The sequence below is a fragment of the Coregonus lavaretus genome, assembly GCF_964263955.1.
Source record: "Coregonus lavaretus genome assembly, chromosome: 33".
NCBI lineage: Eukaryota > Metazoa > Chordata > Actinopteri > Salmoniformes > Salmonidae > Coregonus > Coregonus lavaretus.
The window spans coordinates 18,164,294-18,180,823 of record NC_140020.1 but is presented as its reverse complement, the minus strand read 5'-3'; the positions used below and the strand labels follow the sequence as shown (position 1 = coordinate 18,180,823).

The following is a 16,530-nucleotide window of genomic DNA, read 5'->3' as shown; positions in this document are numbered from 1 at the left end:
CAAGGCTTCAAGTCTATGACGAAAATGAGTTGTATCCAGACCAAAGGCTTACTCCACATAAGTCTGAGCTGCCTACATTTGAGCAACCAATTGATCAGGTGAATCCTGTGTATCAGCACCCACAACCACTAAGGGATGTGGCTCCAAGAAGTGTGCTTCAAAACGACACAAGAGAGCTTGTGAAAGTCCTGGCTGAGGCTATATCAGCAAATAGGCTTCCCATTCCAGAGCCTACAATTTTTAGTGGGGATCCACTCAAGTTTAACCATTGGAAGTCTTCCTTTCAGACACTGATTGAGAGAAAAAATATTCCAGCTGCAGAGAAAATCTTCTTTCTTCAGAAATATGTGGGAGGAGCAGCTAAAGAAGCAGTAGAAGGTTATTTTCTGATCGATTCAGAAGATTCATATCATGCAGCATGGGACCTGCTCAAGGAACGTTATGGTGAGCCGTTTGTGATTGCCAAGGCCTTCCGAGACAAATTACATGCTTGGCCAAAACTAGCTCCTAAGGAGAGTGCAGACTTAAGAAAATTTGTAGACTTTCTACGTAGTTGTGAATTCGCTATTGCTCACAATGAGAGTCTAAAGGTTCTTAATGATGATATTGAGAATCAAAAACTAGCTGCCAAACTACCCGACTGGTTAAGTAGCAGATGGAACCGAAGGGCCACACAATACCAACTGGAACACAGAATGTTCCCAAGCTTTAACTATTTTGTGACATTCCTGTCGATGGAAGCTAGCATTGCGTGCAACCCTATAACATCCTACAACGCATTACGACAAAGTGAAACTGATAAAGCAAAGATCAAGAACCAAACTGTAGGTGCCAAGATCTTCACAACTAACATCAGTGAGAGAAACATAGTCACATGTGTGTTATGTAAGAAATTAGGACACAGTTTACACAAGTGCTTCAAATTCATTGAAAGGACAGTCGCCGAACGAGTCAAGTTCATTCAGAATGAAAGACTGTGCTTCGGATGTTTAAGTCCTGGCCATCAATCCAAGAGCTGCAGTAGCCGGATGGTCTGTGACACCTGCTCAAAACGTCATCCCACATGCCTACACGAAGATCGCTCAAAACAAGAACCAAAAGGGGAAACATCTAAAGACATAAGTTATGGCAAGGAAAGAAAGCTACTGTCAACACAAGAGGTTATCAAGGAAACCACATCCAACAGAGTTATGCAAGATGGCAATACTACACAGACTTCAGCGATAGTACCTGTCTATGTGTCAACGCAAAGTGATTCAAGTAAGGAAGTTCTTGTCTATGCTCTGCTAGATTCACAAAGTGATTCTTCCTTCATTCTTGAGGAAGTAGCAAACATTCTAGATACGAACACGGAACAAGTGAAGCTGAAACTATCTACAATGTCGTCAAAAAGGACAATTGTACCCTGTAAAAGACTCAAATACCTACAAATAAGAGGTCTATTCTCCTCTAAGAAGATCACAGTGCCAACAACGTACACTCGTGAATTTATCCCTGCCAATCGGACACACATTCCAACTTCAGAGACCGCTAAAGCATGGCCTCATTTGGAGCATCTTGCAGAACACATTGCACCGCCAAAGGAATGTGAAATTGGTCTGCTAATCGGATACAATTGCCCACAAGCGCTAATGCCCAGAGAAGTCATATGTGGAGAAGAAAACGAACCCTTTGCTCAGAGAACTGATCTAGGTTGGAGCATAGTGAGTTATGGTGACCCACAAGAGCACTACAGTGATGCAATTGGAGTAAGTCACCGCATCATTTTAAGGAAAGTGACACCTGAACCCAAACCAACAATCAAGCTCAAAGGTGAAGTTCACTATGTTTGCAAGACTCAGATCAAGGAAATGATCAGTCCAAATGATGTAATTAAGGTACTAGAATCTGATTTCAGTGAAAGAGTTGAAGAAGATGCAACCGTCTCTCAGGAAGATCTCCACTTCTTGACTAAGCTGAGAGATGAAATCAAACACAAACAAGATGGTCATTATGAAATGCCCTTACCTTTCAAACAAGACAGACCAAATCTACCCAATAATAAGTCATGTTCTGTTCAGCGTCTAAGAGGCTTGGAACGAAGGCTCAAGAGAGACCAGAAATACTGCTCAGACTACATGAACTTCATGAAAGATATCATTGCTCGTGGTGATGCTGAGAAGGTTCCCGAAAAGGAACTCAACAATCATCCAGCCTGGTATATTCCCCACCACGGGGTATACCACCCTCAAAAGCCTGGGAAGATACGCGTCGTCTTCGATTGCTCAGCAAGATTCCAAGACACGTCATTGAATGACCACCTTCTTACTGGGCCAGAGCTCACAAATACCTTGGTGGGAGTTCTCTGCAGGTTTCGCAAGGGCCCAATTGCTATTATGTGTGATGTGGAGCGAATGTTCCATCAGTTCCATGTAAGACCGGAAGACCAAGACTACCTGAGGTTCTTATGGTGGGAGAATGGTGACCTGATGTCTCCGCCATCAACTTTCCGGATGAAAGTCCATCTGTTTGGGGCAGCCTCCTCACCCGGCTGTGCCAATTTTGGTCTCAAACATCTAGCCGCTAAAGGTCAGGATCAATTTAACCAAAACGCTGTTAAATTCGATGGACTGGTGAGTGTAACGTCTGATGCTGAGGCAATTCAACTCATCAAGGAAGCAAGAGGTCTTTGCAGCACAGGCAAGCTAAGACTACATAAGTTCGTCTCCAACAGCAAGCATGTATTGAAATCAATACCAAAGGAAGAGTGCGCTGAAAGTGTCAAAACCCTTGATATGGCTTTGGGAGAGCCACTCATGGAAAGAGCTCTCGGAGTGCAATGGTGCGTGTCCTCTGATGACTTTCAGCTCAGAGTTACAGTCAAGGAACACCCGTTGACCAGAAGAGGAGTGCTATCAACAGTAGCTTCCATCTACGACCCATTGGGGTTCGTAGCCCTATTCATTCTCCTAGGAAAGCAGATATTGCAACAACTGTGTCGAGACAAGGCCGGTTGGGATGAACCACTCTCAGAGGAGCTCAAGACACAGTGGGAATCTTGGCTACAAGATCTACAAAACTTGTCTAATGTAAGGATCAGAAGGTGCTATATTCCAGCAAACTTCATAGATGTCAAACAGTACGAGCTTCACCACTTCTCAGATGCCAGCGTCACAGGCTATGGGGAGTGTACTTATCTCAGAACAATCAACACCAATGTTAATTAGTGACTCAACCTTAGATAACCAGGGAAAACGCACTACAAAGCCAGTCTATCTTGACAGGCCTGTATACAAGACAGTTTTACTGCTTGAAGCAGAATGAATGTTATGGTTAATTTGTGAGGTGAAATCCCAAAGGATGTGATTTGGTGGGAGTTTAACTGCCATAAATGTTATTCATGTCATTATTAATAGGTTTTACATAATATCATTATTATTTGTACAACTTGTATTTTGAATATTGATTTTGCTTGTATTTATGTGATAGGAACTATCTGTACATTCTATGTTGTGTTGGGACGCTTTTAGTGGTGACAAGTTCCAGACATCGCGGTAAAGTAGCGGCGGTAAAGTTTAGTACTCTGAAAGATAAGTTAAATTAACGACGTGTTTATTTACAAGTATTCTTGTTTCTAAGTGGACCCATTTCCCTCTCAGTTGTGTGCAGCCAGCGAGGTATGTTCATTATTTGTCGCGCATATTTACGTGCAAGGTTTCTGTAACGTGAACGCCAACTTGTTTTTTGTGCATGTGTTGAAATGTATTTAAACAGTTCGACGGTGGATTGATGACGGTGGAGAATTTAGTAGAAGAATAAATCCATCAGTAACCAGAACAGCGGCGTCGTGTATTTCCTGGAGGGAGTGATACATACATTATTTATATTTTTCATACTGGCCCCCCGTGGGAATCAAACCCACAACCCTGGCGTTGCAAACGCCATGCTCTACCAACTGAGCTACATCCCTGCCGGCCATTCCCTCCCCTACCCTGGACGACGCTGGGCCAATTGTGCGCCGCCCCATGGGTCTCCCGGTCGCGGCCGGCTACAACAGAGCCTGGATTCGAACCAGGATCTCTAGTGGCACAGCTAGCACTGCGATGCAGTGCCTTAGACCACTGCGCCACAGTAAGATATGTATTTTATTGTCTGTTACATGATTAATAAATATATTTTCCCTGTTCACTCCCCTTACAGATCCAAAATGGAACACAGAGGTAATTATTTTAACAGGACACAGGCCTTCCACTTATTTAAATAATGTTTAAGGCCAGATCTTAGGTTAGGCTTATATCTGTCTGGGCGGTGATCTAAACCAAAACATTTCTACTTTTAGTTTTAGGGTCAATACTTGACTTTTCTATTTTTTGTCCATTACAAAACAGAGGTGCCAAGGTTGATTAAATACTACACCATCACAACTGGCAATACTATGGGTTCTCATATCCAGTTTACGAGACAACTTGGAGGAGGCTTCACTGAAGTGATGTCACCAGAGCAGAGTGATGTCATCGTGGCTTTCTGTCCCATTGTCTCTCGTGCTGGTACTGATATTGAGGCAGCACTGCAGCAGATTCCAGGTAGCCAACCCCCAAAGTATCCTCAAACTATATTACTGTCTCTTCTATATATTCTATCTCCACATCAGTGTTGATCTAGATAGAACATGTATCAAGAGGCTAATGACATTAATAAATGCTTTGTTGGTCCCTCATTCCTTTGACAGATGATAAACATGTCATTCTGGTAGTCCTGCATCACTTTTTTAATCCGGAGTGCACTGTACCTGACAGCAGCAGACTAGTGACCAGAGGTGATGTAATACTCACAGTGGACTGTCTGTTCCATGAGAGTCAGGGAGGACTACTGAACTGTCCTCGCAACAAAGCAGCAGTTGGTAACATTCTGATCCAGCTGAACATGAAGCCAAAGGTAGTTCACCCATGTTGTATGTGTATATTCGTCATTCATTCATGATCATTCATGAATTGGACACACAAACCAAACACATTTGGTTAGCAAAATGAGTTCATGCAAAAGCAGATATTTTAATTTAAGGGTCCAAGAGTGTAAATAATGTTTTTTTTCATTTAAATATTAGTATTTGTTATTTGTAATCAAAGTATATTGAACTACTTTATTTAGTGTATTGAAATACTGTATTCATAGGTGACAGATGTCGTCATGGACATCCCTGATCACAGGAACAGGCCAGTATGTATATTTTCATTTTAGGAGTTGCCACTTAACTCAACAGCTGACAAAATACCCAACAATTGTATACCACTATATGATGTCATATAGAGCTTTTATACAAAGTGTATATACATTTTGTGTGTAATTTGCAATCTTTCTCTCTGCTGCAGCGCACATTTCTTGGAGGTAAGTACCAGCTATAAATCATACATTAATATGATATGTATGTACAATATCTACATTCACTTGTCATTTAAGAAAACTGCTATTGGGGGATCAATGTTGATGCCTGTAAGAAAAACTGACTGTAAATAGATAATGTGGAAGCAGTGTTTGACTACAGTTGCAAAACCACATCCACCACTTTCTGATTTCAAAAACTATTATGAAGGAAGTGCCTCCTGTCTCGTTTCAAAGAGATAGCTCATCTTTATAACTGGATTGCCTCATTTCCAAATAAGCATAATGGATTACAGTGTATTTTTCCCCTTGAACTACTTTTGATGTAATGCAATTAAAAAGATAAAGCATTCTATCTAGATAGTGTGAATTATTTCTACATTTGCTTCATATTTTCTGTATCTTTATAGGGATTTCAGGGATGGTGAGATTCTTCATATTTGTGTATGGCAATACCTTGGGTGCTCATGTGGATTTGACAAGACATCTCGTCATCAGAGGAGGCTGTACTGAAGTGATGTCACTAGAAGAGAGTGATGTCGTCATGGCTTTTTGTCCCATCGTCTCTCGTGCTGGTACTGATATTGAGGCAGCACTGCAGCAGATTCCAGGTAATTTAGTCAGGGCAGAATCAATCCCTCCAAAATGAATGGGAAAATAGGCAAACAAAATAAAATGGTAATGAGGTGATGTGTATTTTGTTTTCTTTTTGACAGCTGGTAAACCTGTCATTCTGGTAGTGCTGCATCACACCTTCATCCCAGACTACACCGTACCTGACAGCAGCAGACTAGTGACCAGAGGTGATGTAAAACTTACAGTGGACTGTCTCTTCCATGAGAGCAAGGGACTATTGGAGTGTCATCGCAATGAAGAAGCAGTCAAAGAGATACTGAGGAAGCTTAATATACATCCTGAGGTATTTACTCATCACCACCATTTTGAATTTCACTTTGTTAATGATGTACTATGAGAACTAAAGATAACGTTTTAATCTTTCTTTCTTTTACAGACTGAATCTGGATCTGCAGTCAGTCGTTGTAAGTCCACCATTAATTCAAACTAAATTCTACAACATAACACTTTATTTATAACTAATAACTATATAATCCATATACATAGTTGTTGGTAATTATGACACGTTTTTATACAGAGGTTATTTTGTTTGCATTTCAGAAACATTGACTCTTGTGATAATTGTACTTTACTGTAGCTAACTAACATTTACTACCATCTTACAGGTCGCCAGACACCACCATTTGCATTTGCTGTTGGTCTTATTTTTCTTGTTCTTTTGTGTTTGGCTATATTTTTTATTGTTTCTAGCTAGAAACAATGAGGTTTATCAAAATAACCTAATGGAAATAGAGCAAGTAGTTCTAAACTGCAATAGAGGAATAAACTGTAGAAATTACATAGACAACACAGATAGACTGACTTAATTGTACATTAAAAGTAATGAATAAAGCCTAATAAAGCACCTACTCTACCTAGCTCTATCTATCAGGATAGTGTGTTAGTTTAAGATGGCACGATGCTCATGTAATATTGTAGGCCTACTCTGATTGTATATTCTGTGTTGTCACTTTATTCTGCTTCGACTGCCCTTCTTTTAAATATTAAAGTCATTGAATTTCAGTTGCTATATGAGTGTGAGTCATTGATGAAGCACAAATAGTCATCATTACACTTTGACATTAAAAACATGACACCTGTATTGGGGTAGGAGTGATGCTGCGTTGTTAACCAAGTGGGAAGGTGGTATTTACCAGTTGTGAAGTCGTAAATACCAGTTTGCACTTGTTGAGAAACGCTAATTGGCTAATGGCCAACAAGCTGTGTCAACCATAAACTAAAACTACAGCTATCCACAGCCGCTGGAAGTAGGGGTGCTGGGGGTGCTGCAGCCCCCACTGAAAAATCAGAATAAAAAAAATATATATTTAGCATTTTAAACAATTGCCCCCACCCCCAAACTACTTCCCGTGGCTATGCAGCTATCATGTTCATAGATTATATATAAAAAACAATGTTTTGTTGTTGGATTTAACTGCCGAAAATGCTGTTATCGAGGTAATTTCCTTAGTAGGTGACGTCAGAGGTCAGCATGTGGGAGAACACAGCCCTTAGCTGTGGTATATTGGCCATATCACAAACCCCTAAGGTGCCTTATTGCTATTATAAACTGGTTACCAACGTAATTAGAGCAGTAAAAATAAATGTTTTGTCATATCCGTGGTATATGGTCTGATATACCACGGCTGTCAGCCAATCAGCATTCAGGGCTCAAACAACCCAGTTTATAATTACATTTACATTTACGTCATTTAGCAGATGCTCTTATCCAGAGGGACTTACAAATTGGTGCATTCACCTTATAGCCAGTGGGATAACCACTTTACAATATGTTTTTTTTTTTTTTTTCTTTCTTTGGGGTGGGATAAGGGGGAGTAGAAGGATTACTTTATCCTATCCCAGGTATTCCTTAAAGAGGTGGGGTTTCAAGTGTCTCCGGAAGGTGGTGAGTGACTCCGCTTTCCTGGCGTCGTGAGGGAGCTTGTTCCACCATTGGGGTGCCAGAGCAGCGAACAGTTTTGAATGGGCTGAGCGGGAACTGTGCTTCCGCAGAGGTAGGGGGGCCAGCAGGCCAGAGGTGGATGAACGCCATGCCCTCGTTTGGGTTTAGGGACTGATCAGAGCCTGAAGGTACGGAGGTGCCGTTCCCCTCACAGCTCCGTAGGCAAGCACCATGGTCTTGTAGCAGATGCGAGCTTCAACTGGAAGCCAGTGGAGTGTGCAGAGGAGCGGGGTGACGTGAGAGAACTTGGGAAGGTTGAACACCAGACTGGCTGCGGCATTCTGGATGAGTTGTAGGGGTTTAATGGCACAGGCAGGGAGCCCAGCCAACAGCGAGTTGCAGTAATCCAGACGGGAGATGACAAGTGCCTGGATTAGGACCTGTGCCGCTTCCTGTGTAAGGCAGGGTCATACTCTCCGAATGTTGTAGAGCATGAACCTACAGGATCGGGTCACCGCCTTGATGTTAGTGGAGAATGACAGGGTGTTGTCCAGGGTCACGCCAAGGCTCTTTGCACTCTGGGAGGAGGACACAACGGAGTTGTCAACCGTGATGGCGAGATCATGGAACGGGCAGTCCTTCCCTGGGAGGAAGAGCAGCTCCGTCTTGCCGAGGTTCAGCTTGAGGTGGTGATCCGTCATCCACACTGATATGTCTGCCAGACATGCAGAGATGCGATTCGCCACCTGGTTATCAGAAGGGGGAAAGGAGAAGATTAGTTGTGTGTCGTCTGTGTAGCAATGATAGGAGAGGCCATGTGAGGATATGACAGAGCCAAGTGACTTGGTGTATAGCGAGAATAGGAGAGGGCCTAGAACTAAGCCCTGGGGGACACCAGTGGTGAGAGCACGTGGTGCGGAGACAGATTCTCGCCACGCCACTTGGTAGGAGCGACCGGTCAGGTAGGACGCAATCCAAGAGTGAGCCGCGCCGGAGATGCACAACTTGGAGAGGGTGGAGAGGAGGATCTGATGGTTCACAGTATCAAAGGCAGCAGACAGGTCTAGAAGGACAAGAGCAGAGGAGAGAGAGTTAGCTTTAGCAGTGCGGAGAGCCTCCGTGACACAGAGAAGAGCAGTCTCAGTTGAATGACCAGTCTTGAAACCTGACTGGTTTGGATCAAGAAGGTCATTCTGAGAGAGATAGCAAGACAGTTGGCTAAAGACGGCACGCTCAAGAGTTTTGGAGAGAAAAGAAAGAAGGGATACTGGTCTGTAGTTGTTGACATCGGAGGGATCGAGTGTAGGTTTTTTGAGAAAGGGTGCAACTCTCGCTCTCTTGAAGACGGAAGGGACATAGCCAGCGGTCAAGGATGAGTTGATGAGCAAGGTGAGGTAAGGGAGAAGGTCACCGGAGATGGTCTGGAGAAGAGAGGAGGGGATAGGGTCAAGCGGGCAGGTTATTGGGCGGCCGGCCATCACAAGTCGCAAGATTTCATCTGGAGAGAGAGGGGAGAAAGAAGTCAAAGCATAGGGTAGGGCAGTGTGAGCAGGACCAGCAGTGTCATTTGACTTAACAAACGAGGATCGGATGTCGTCAACCTTCTTTTCAAAATGGTTGACGAAGTCATCCACAGAGAGGGAGGAGGGGGGGAAGGGGAGGAGGATTCAGCAGGGAGAAGGTGGCAAAGAGCTTCCTAGGGTTAGAGGCAGATGCTTGGAATTTAGAGTGGTAGAAAGTGGCTTTAGCAGCAGAAACAGAGGAAGAAAATGTAGAGAGGAGGGAGTGAAAAGATGCCAGGTCCGCAGGGAGTCTAGTTTTCCTCCATTTCCGCTCGGCTGCCCGGAGCCCTTTTCTGTGAGCTCGCAATGAGTCGTCAAGCCACGGAGCATGAGGGGAGGACCGAGCCGGCCGGGAGGATAGGGGACATAGAGATTCAAAGGATGCAGAAGGGAGGAGAGGAGGGTTGAGGAGGCAGAATCAGGAGATTGGAGGGAGAAGGATTGAGCAGAGGGAAGAGATGATAGGATGGAAGAGGAGAGAGTAGCGGGAGAGAGAGAGTGAAGGTTGCGACGGCGCATTACCATCTGAGTAGGGGCAGAGTAAGTAGTGTTGGAGGAGAGCGAGAGAGAAAAGGATACAAAGTAGTGGTCGGAGACATGGAGGGGAGTTGCAGTGAGAATAGTAGAAGAACAGCATCTAGTAAAGATGAGGTCAAGCTTGTTGCCTGCCTTGTGAGTAGGGGGGGACGGTGAGAGGGTGAGGTCAAAAGAGGAGAGGAGTGGAAAGAAGGAGGCAGAGAGAAATGAGTCAAAGGTAGACGTAGGGAGGTTAAAGTCACCCAGAACTGTGAGGGGTGAGCCATCCTCAGGAAAGGAACTTATCAAGGCGTCAAGCTCATTGATGAACTCTCCAAGGGAACCTGGAGGGCGATAAATGACAAGGATGTTAAGCTTGAATGGGCTAGTGACTGTGACAGCATGGAATTCAAATGAGGAGATAGACAGATGGGTCAGGGGGAAAAGAGAGAATGTCCACTTGGGAGAAATGAGGATTCCTGTGCCACCACCCCGCTGACCAGATGCTCTCGGGGTATTCGAGAACACATGGTCAGACGAGGAGAGAGCAGTAGGAGTGTGTTTAACTGTGGGCTGTCTGTATACAAAAGTAATTGTCTTGATTTGGTGTTATTGTTTAGGTAATGAAACTATGCATAGCCAGCAATGTGCCACAATGTTTTCATAAGTTATTACATTTCCACAATAGAACAACAACAGTGCTTATTTGCAGCGCTGCGGAAAGCCAACACAATAAATATATTGGCTACAGTATTCCAGTAGCTGTAGCCTAAGTATGGGTAGCTGTAGCCTAATATGGCGACGGAGGAGTGGGTGTATGGAAAGCAAATAAGCTAATTGGGAAGATTTGTTGCCACTGATTGCGTTGCTGATTGGGCTGCAAAATGAGTCGATAAGCCTGACACCAGTGCTCCCGTTTCCACTAGATATCACAGCCACAAAGTCAAAATGCCTGCCGACTTCCTACTTGGTATCAGGGTCGTGTAGCTATTTCAAGTAGGATAGCAGCCTACACAAGAAATAACTAATATTGAAAACCATAGATGTCACCTTGATACATACATACAGTCTACTACTCAATGGGGAGGGCATGTACAGCAACAACACTGGGACACAGTGCCTTTCGCTCCCGCTTGGCAAGCACTACTGTTCGGCAACAGCGTGGAAAGTAGCTACCTAGTCGTCAAGATAAGGGTGACAATCACCGTAAGCACACGCATACAACGCATGAAGCAACAGTACACCCATCATCAGTACTTTTATTTGAAAAATAAACAATGGTCAGTTTTACAACTGAAAATGTACAATTATTTGTTTAAAACTAACAGTGAAATACGACACAGACTCATCCTCTGGCTTCAAAACAGAAGTCCAAACTCTCACAGTACGGTAGCTCAATGAACGGTAGTTGCGTGGTAAGAAACTGCAGAAAAAAAACACTGCTTAATCAAAACCATCTAACCTTCGACACACACATTCCTTTCGATACACCCACTCCTTTCCACACGCCCACTATTTCCCTTTCTACACACCCACTCCTTTCCACACGCCCACTGCTTTCATTTAAACACACCCACTTGCCCATACTCCGGTCGCCATATTGGGCTGCAGCTACCCCTTTCTCGTTCTCTGAGATCATTCACTCTTGACAGTAATGAAATAAACGTCATCTGGCTACCACCATAGAGGTACTATATTTAGGGCTACCACCTCTTCACTCCCTCTGTCAAGGGGTGCTGAAGGTGGGTGTGGTGCAGGAATCAAGCGCAGGACGCAGAAGCTCAGTCCAAAAGACTTTAGTGAAATATTCACGTAGTAAATGAGCACAATAAGCCCGGAGGCGAAATAACGGCGCACACAGGCGTCAAACAAACGGCGCACTAACGTGCGAAAACCTCTCCAAACACTGGAGGGAAGTACGTAGCTCAAACACCAAAACAGAAGAGCAATCACCCACAAACACAGACACACACAACGAGAACTAAATAGGACACTAACGAGGACTAACTAGACACAGGTGTACAACATCAAGACAAAACCAAACGAACATGAAACATAGATCGGTGGCAGCTAGTACTCCGGGGACGACGACCGCCGTAGCCTGCCCGAACCAGGAGGAGGAGCAGCCTCGGCCGAAACCGTGACAGTACCCCCCCCTTGACGCGTGGCTCCAGCCGTGCGCCGACCCCGGCCTCGGGGACGACCAGGAGGACGCGGAGCAGGGCGCGCGGGATGGTCCCGGTGGAACTCCGACAGGAGAGATGGGTCTAGGATGTCCCTCCGCGGCACCCAGCACCGCTCCTCCGGGCCGTACCCCTCCAACTCCACAAGATACTGGAGACCCCCCATCCGGCGTCTTGAGTCCAAGATGGACCGAACGGTGTACGCCGGAGCCCCCTCGATGTCCAGTGGGGGCGGAGGAGTCTCTCCTATCTCACCCTCCTGGAGTGGACCAGCTACCACCGGCCTGAGAAGAGACACATGGAACGAGGGGTTAATTATAATTCTTATATATATAATTCTTATATTCAACAGGTAGATGTAACCTATAACACACCTTGTTCAATCTTCTCAGGACTTTAAAAGGCCCCACAAACCGCCGACCCAGCTTCCGGCAGGGCAGGCGGAGGGGTAGGTTTCTGGTAGAGAGCCAGACTCGATCTCTGGGTGCGTACACCGGCCCCTCACTGCGGTGGAGATCGGCGCTCGCCTTGTGACGACGGATGGCCCGCTGCAGGTGGACGTGGGCAGCGTTCCACGTCTCCTCCGAGCGCCTCATCCAATCATCCACCGCAGGGGCCTCGATCTGGCTCTGCTGCCAAGGTGCCAGAACCGGCTGGTAACCTAACACACATTGGAAGGGGGTTAGGTTGGTAAAGGAGTGGCGGAGAGAGTTCTGGGCCATCTCGGCCCAGGGAATGTACCGAGCCCACTCCTCAGGCCGGTCCTGGCAACACGACCTCAGAAACCTACCCACATCCTGGTTGACACGTTCTACCTGCCCGTTACTCTCCGGTTGGTTCCCTGAGGTAAGGCTAACCGAGACCCCCAAACGCTCTCCATACTCGGGAGGTAAACTGGGGGCCTCGATCAGACACTATATCCTCGGGTACCCCGTAATGCCGGAAGACGTGGGTAAATAGGGCCTCTGCGGTTTGTAGGGCAGTAGGCAGACCCGACATAGGGAGAAGACGACAGGCCTTAGAGAACCGGTCCACAACGACCAGGATGGTGGTATTCCCCTGAGAGAGGGGAACGTCTGTCACAAAATCCACCGAGAGGTGGGACCATGGTCGTTGTGGAACGGGCAGGGGTTGTAACTTACCCCTGGGCAGGTGTCTGGGCGCCTTACACTGGGCGCACACCGAGCAGGAGGAGACATAAACCCTCACATCCCTGGCTAACGTGGGCCACCAGTATTTAGTGCTAAGACAATGCACTGTCCGGCCAATACCCGGATGTCCAGAGGAGGGTGACGTGTGAGCCCAGTAAATGAGTCGATCCCGAATCTCGAGCGGAACGTACTTCCGACCCTCAGGACACTGTGGAGGGCTGGGGTCGGTACGCAACGCTCGCTCGATCTCGGCATCGACCTCCCACACCACCGGTGCCACAAGACAAGACTCCGGTAGTATGAGAGTAGGGTCAACGGACCTCTCCTCCGTGTCATACCGCCGGGACAGCGCATCTGCCTTACCATTCTGGGACCCAGGGATGTACGTGATTTTAAATACGAACCTGGTGAGAAACATACTCCATCGAGCCTGGCGAGGGTTCAGTCTCCTCGCTGCCCGGATGTACTCCAGGTTCCGATGGTCAGTCAAAATGAGGAAAGGGTGTTGAGCCCCCTCAAGCCAATGCCTCCACACCTTAAGGGCCTGAACTACAGCTAACAGCTCCCTGTCCCCGACGTCATAATTACGCTCCGCCGGGCTGAGCTTTTTTGAGTAAAAAGCACAGGGGCAGAGTTTAGGTGGCGTGCCGGACCGTTGAGAGAGAACGGCCCCTATACCAGCCTCAGACGCGTCCACCTCAACCTGAAAGGGTAATGCGGGATCCGGATGCGCCAGCACCGGAGCCGACGTAAACAGGTCCTTCAGTCTCCTAAAGGCCCTGTCCGCATCAGCTGACCACTGCAGGCGCACCGGACCCCCTTTCAGAAGGGACGTGATGGGAGCTGCCACCTGTCCAAAACCCCGGATAAACCTCCGGTAGTAATTCGCAAAGCCCAAGAACTGCTGCACCTCTTTGACAGTGGTTGGGGTTTGCCAATTACGCACAGCGGACACACGATCCACCTCCATTCTCACCCCTGACGCGGACAACCGATAACCCAAAAAGGAGACCGACTCCTGGAAAAACAGACATTTCTCTGCCTTGACATATAGGTCGTGCTCCAACAGCCTCCTCAATACACGACGCACCAGGGTTATATGCTCGGCTCGGGTAGACGAGTACACCAGAATGTCATCAATGTACACGACCACCCCTTGCCCCTGCATATCCCGGAAAATGTCATCTACGAAGGATTGGAAGACTGATGGAGCATTCATCAACCCATATGGCATGACGAGATACTCGAAATGACCTGACGTGGTACTAAACGCTGTTTTCCATTCGTCGCCCTCCCTAATGCGCACCAAGTTATACACGCTCCTGAGATCCAGTTTTGTGAAAAACCGCGCTCCATGCAATGACTCCGTCATGGTCGCAATCAGAGGGAGTGGATAACTGTATTTCACAGTAATCTGATTGAGACCACGGTAATCAATGCACGGGCGCAACCCTCCATCTTTTTTCTTCACAAAAAAGAAGCTCGAGGAGGCGGGAGAAGTGGAGGGCCGAATGTATCCCTGTCTCAAAGATTCGGCTATGTAAGTCTCCATAGCTTTTCTCTCCTCTTGAGACAAAGGATACACGTGGCTCCGTGGGAGCGCTGCTCCTGCCTGGAGATCAATCACACAATCCCCCTGTCTATGAGGAGGCAACTGCGTCGCCCTAGTTTTACTAAACACGAGAGCTAAATCCCCATATTCAGGCGGAATGTGCAGTGCGGGCACTTGGTTTGGACTTTCCACCGAAGTCGCCCCCACGGAAACACCCAAACATCGCCCCTCGCACTGAGCAGACCACCCATCGAGAGCCCTCTGTTGCCACGAAATAGCAGGGTTATGGGTGCTTAACCAGGGAATCCCCAGCACCACTGGGTACGCAGGAGAGTCGATCAGATACAGCTGTATAGTCTCTTCATGACCCCCCTGCGCACACATCCTAAGTGTTGCTGTGATCTCCCTAATCAACCCCGACCCCAACGGGCGGCTATCTTAGGCATGAACGGGAAAAGGTTTGTCAACAGGTAGGAGAGGGATCCCTAAATCTAAACAAAACTTTAGATCAACAAAATTCCCAGCTGCGCCTGAATCTACTAGCGCCTTATGCTGGGAATGAGGTGCAACCTGTGGAAAACAAACAGGTATACAAAAGTGCGCAACAGAGAGCTCTGGGTAAGTGGGGCGTCTACTCACCTGGGAGGGCTCCCTAGTGCGTGGCCTGTTGTCTTCTCCCCCGGAGAACCCTCCCCAGCACCTGGCTGCACTGTGCCCTCCACGACCGCACTTGGTGCAGGAGACAGGCCCCCTCGGGCTCCTCCTCCTCCTTTCTCTAGCACCGGCACCCCCGAGCTCCATAGGGCTCGGCTCGGAGGTGCCGGAGGGCGGAATGGACGGACCCCCCTCGGGACGTCCACGGGTGGCCAGCAGGGTGTCCAGACGGATGGACATATCGACCAACTGGTCGAAGGTGAGATTGGTATCCCTGCAGGCCAACTCACGTTGAACGTCCTCCCGTAGGCTACATCGAAAATGGTCGATGAGGGCCCATTCATTCCACCCTGCGTCCGCCGCTAGAGTCCGGAACTCCAGCGCAAACGCCTGTGCGCTCCTCCTCCCCTGTCTCAGGTGGACTAGATGCTCCCCCGTCGCTTTGCCCTCAGGTGGATGGTCGAACACGGCCTTGAAGCGACGGGAGAACTCGGCGTAGGAGATGGTGGTGGCGTCCATCTTCCTCCACTCGGCGTTGGCCCATTCCAACGCCTTGCCCGTGAGACAGGAGATGAGGGCGGAAACGCTCTCGTGTCCCGAGGGCACCGGGTGTACAGTGGCCAGGTAGAGCTCCACCTGCAGGAGGAACCGCTGACACCCGGCAGCTGTTCCGTCATACGCCCTCGGGAGCGAGAGCCGAATCCCCCTGGGTTCCGGACCTGGGACTGGTGGACCGGCCGATGGGGTTGGCAGGGTAGGTGGAGGTGTGGGTACCCCTCTGGCCTCCCATCGGTGCAGGGTGTTGATGACGTCCTGTAGAGCGGTCCCCAGTTGTCGTGTCTGGTCATCCTGGCCGCGGACATGCTCCTCGAGCGACTCAGGCGTGACTGTTGATCCTGCTGATTCCATTCAATTGGTGTGTGATTCTGTCAAGGGGTGCTGAAGGTGGGTGTGGTGCAGGAATCAAGCGCAGGACGCAGAAGCTCAGTCCAAAAGACTTTAGTGAAATATTCACGTAGTAAATGAGCACAATAAG

The 16,530-nt window shown here is 47.5% G+C and overlaps 1 protein-coding gene across 1 annotated transcript; it reads left to right on the top strand.

Moving 5' to 3' along the window:
• Positions 1–4,183: 4,183 nt before the first annotated feature.
• Positions 4,184–15,920, top strand: LOC311108164 (uncharacterized protein; the record flags this gene model as incomplete). Its single annotated transcript, XM_084150786.1, has 10 exons — positions 4,184–4,199; positions 4,368–4,562; positions 4,709–4,914; positions 5,152–5,196; positions 5,349–5,364; positions 5,769–5,969; positions 6,075–6,277; positions 6,371–6,398; positions 6,600–6,628; positions 15,912–15,920. Exons 1-10 carry the CDS (start codon positions 4,187–4,189, stop codon positions 15,918–15,920), a joined length of 945 nt encoding a protein of 314 aa, XP_084006912.1. The 5' UTR covers positions 4,184–4,186.
• Between the last annotated feature and the right edge of the window lie 610 nt (positions 15,921–16,530).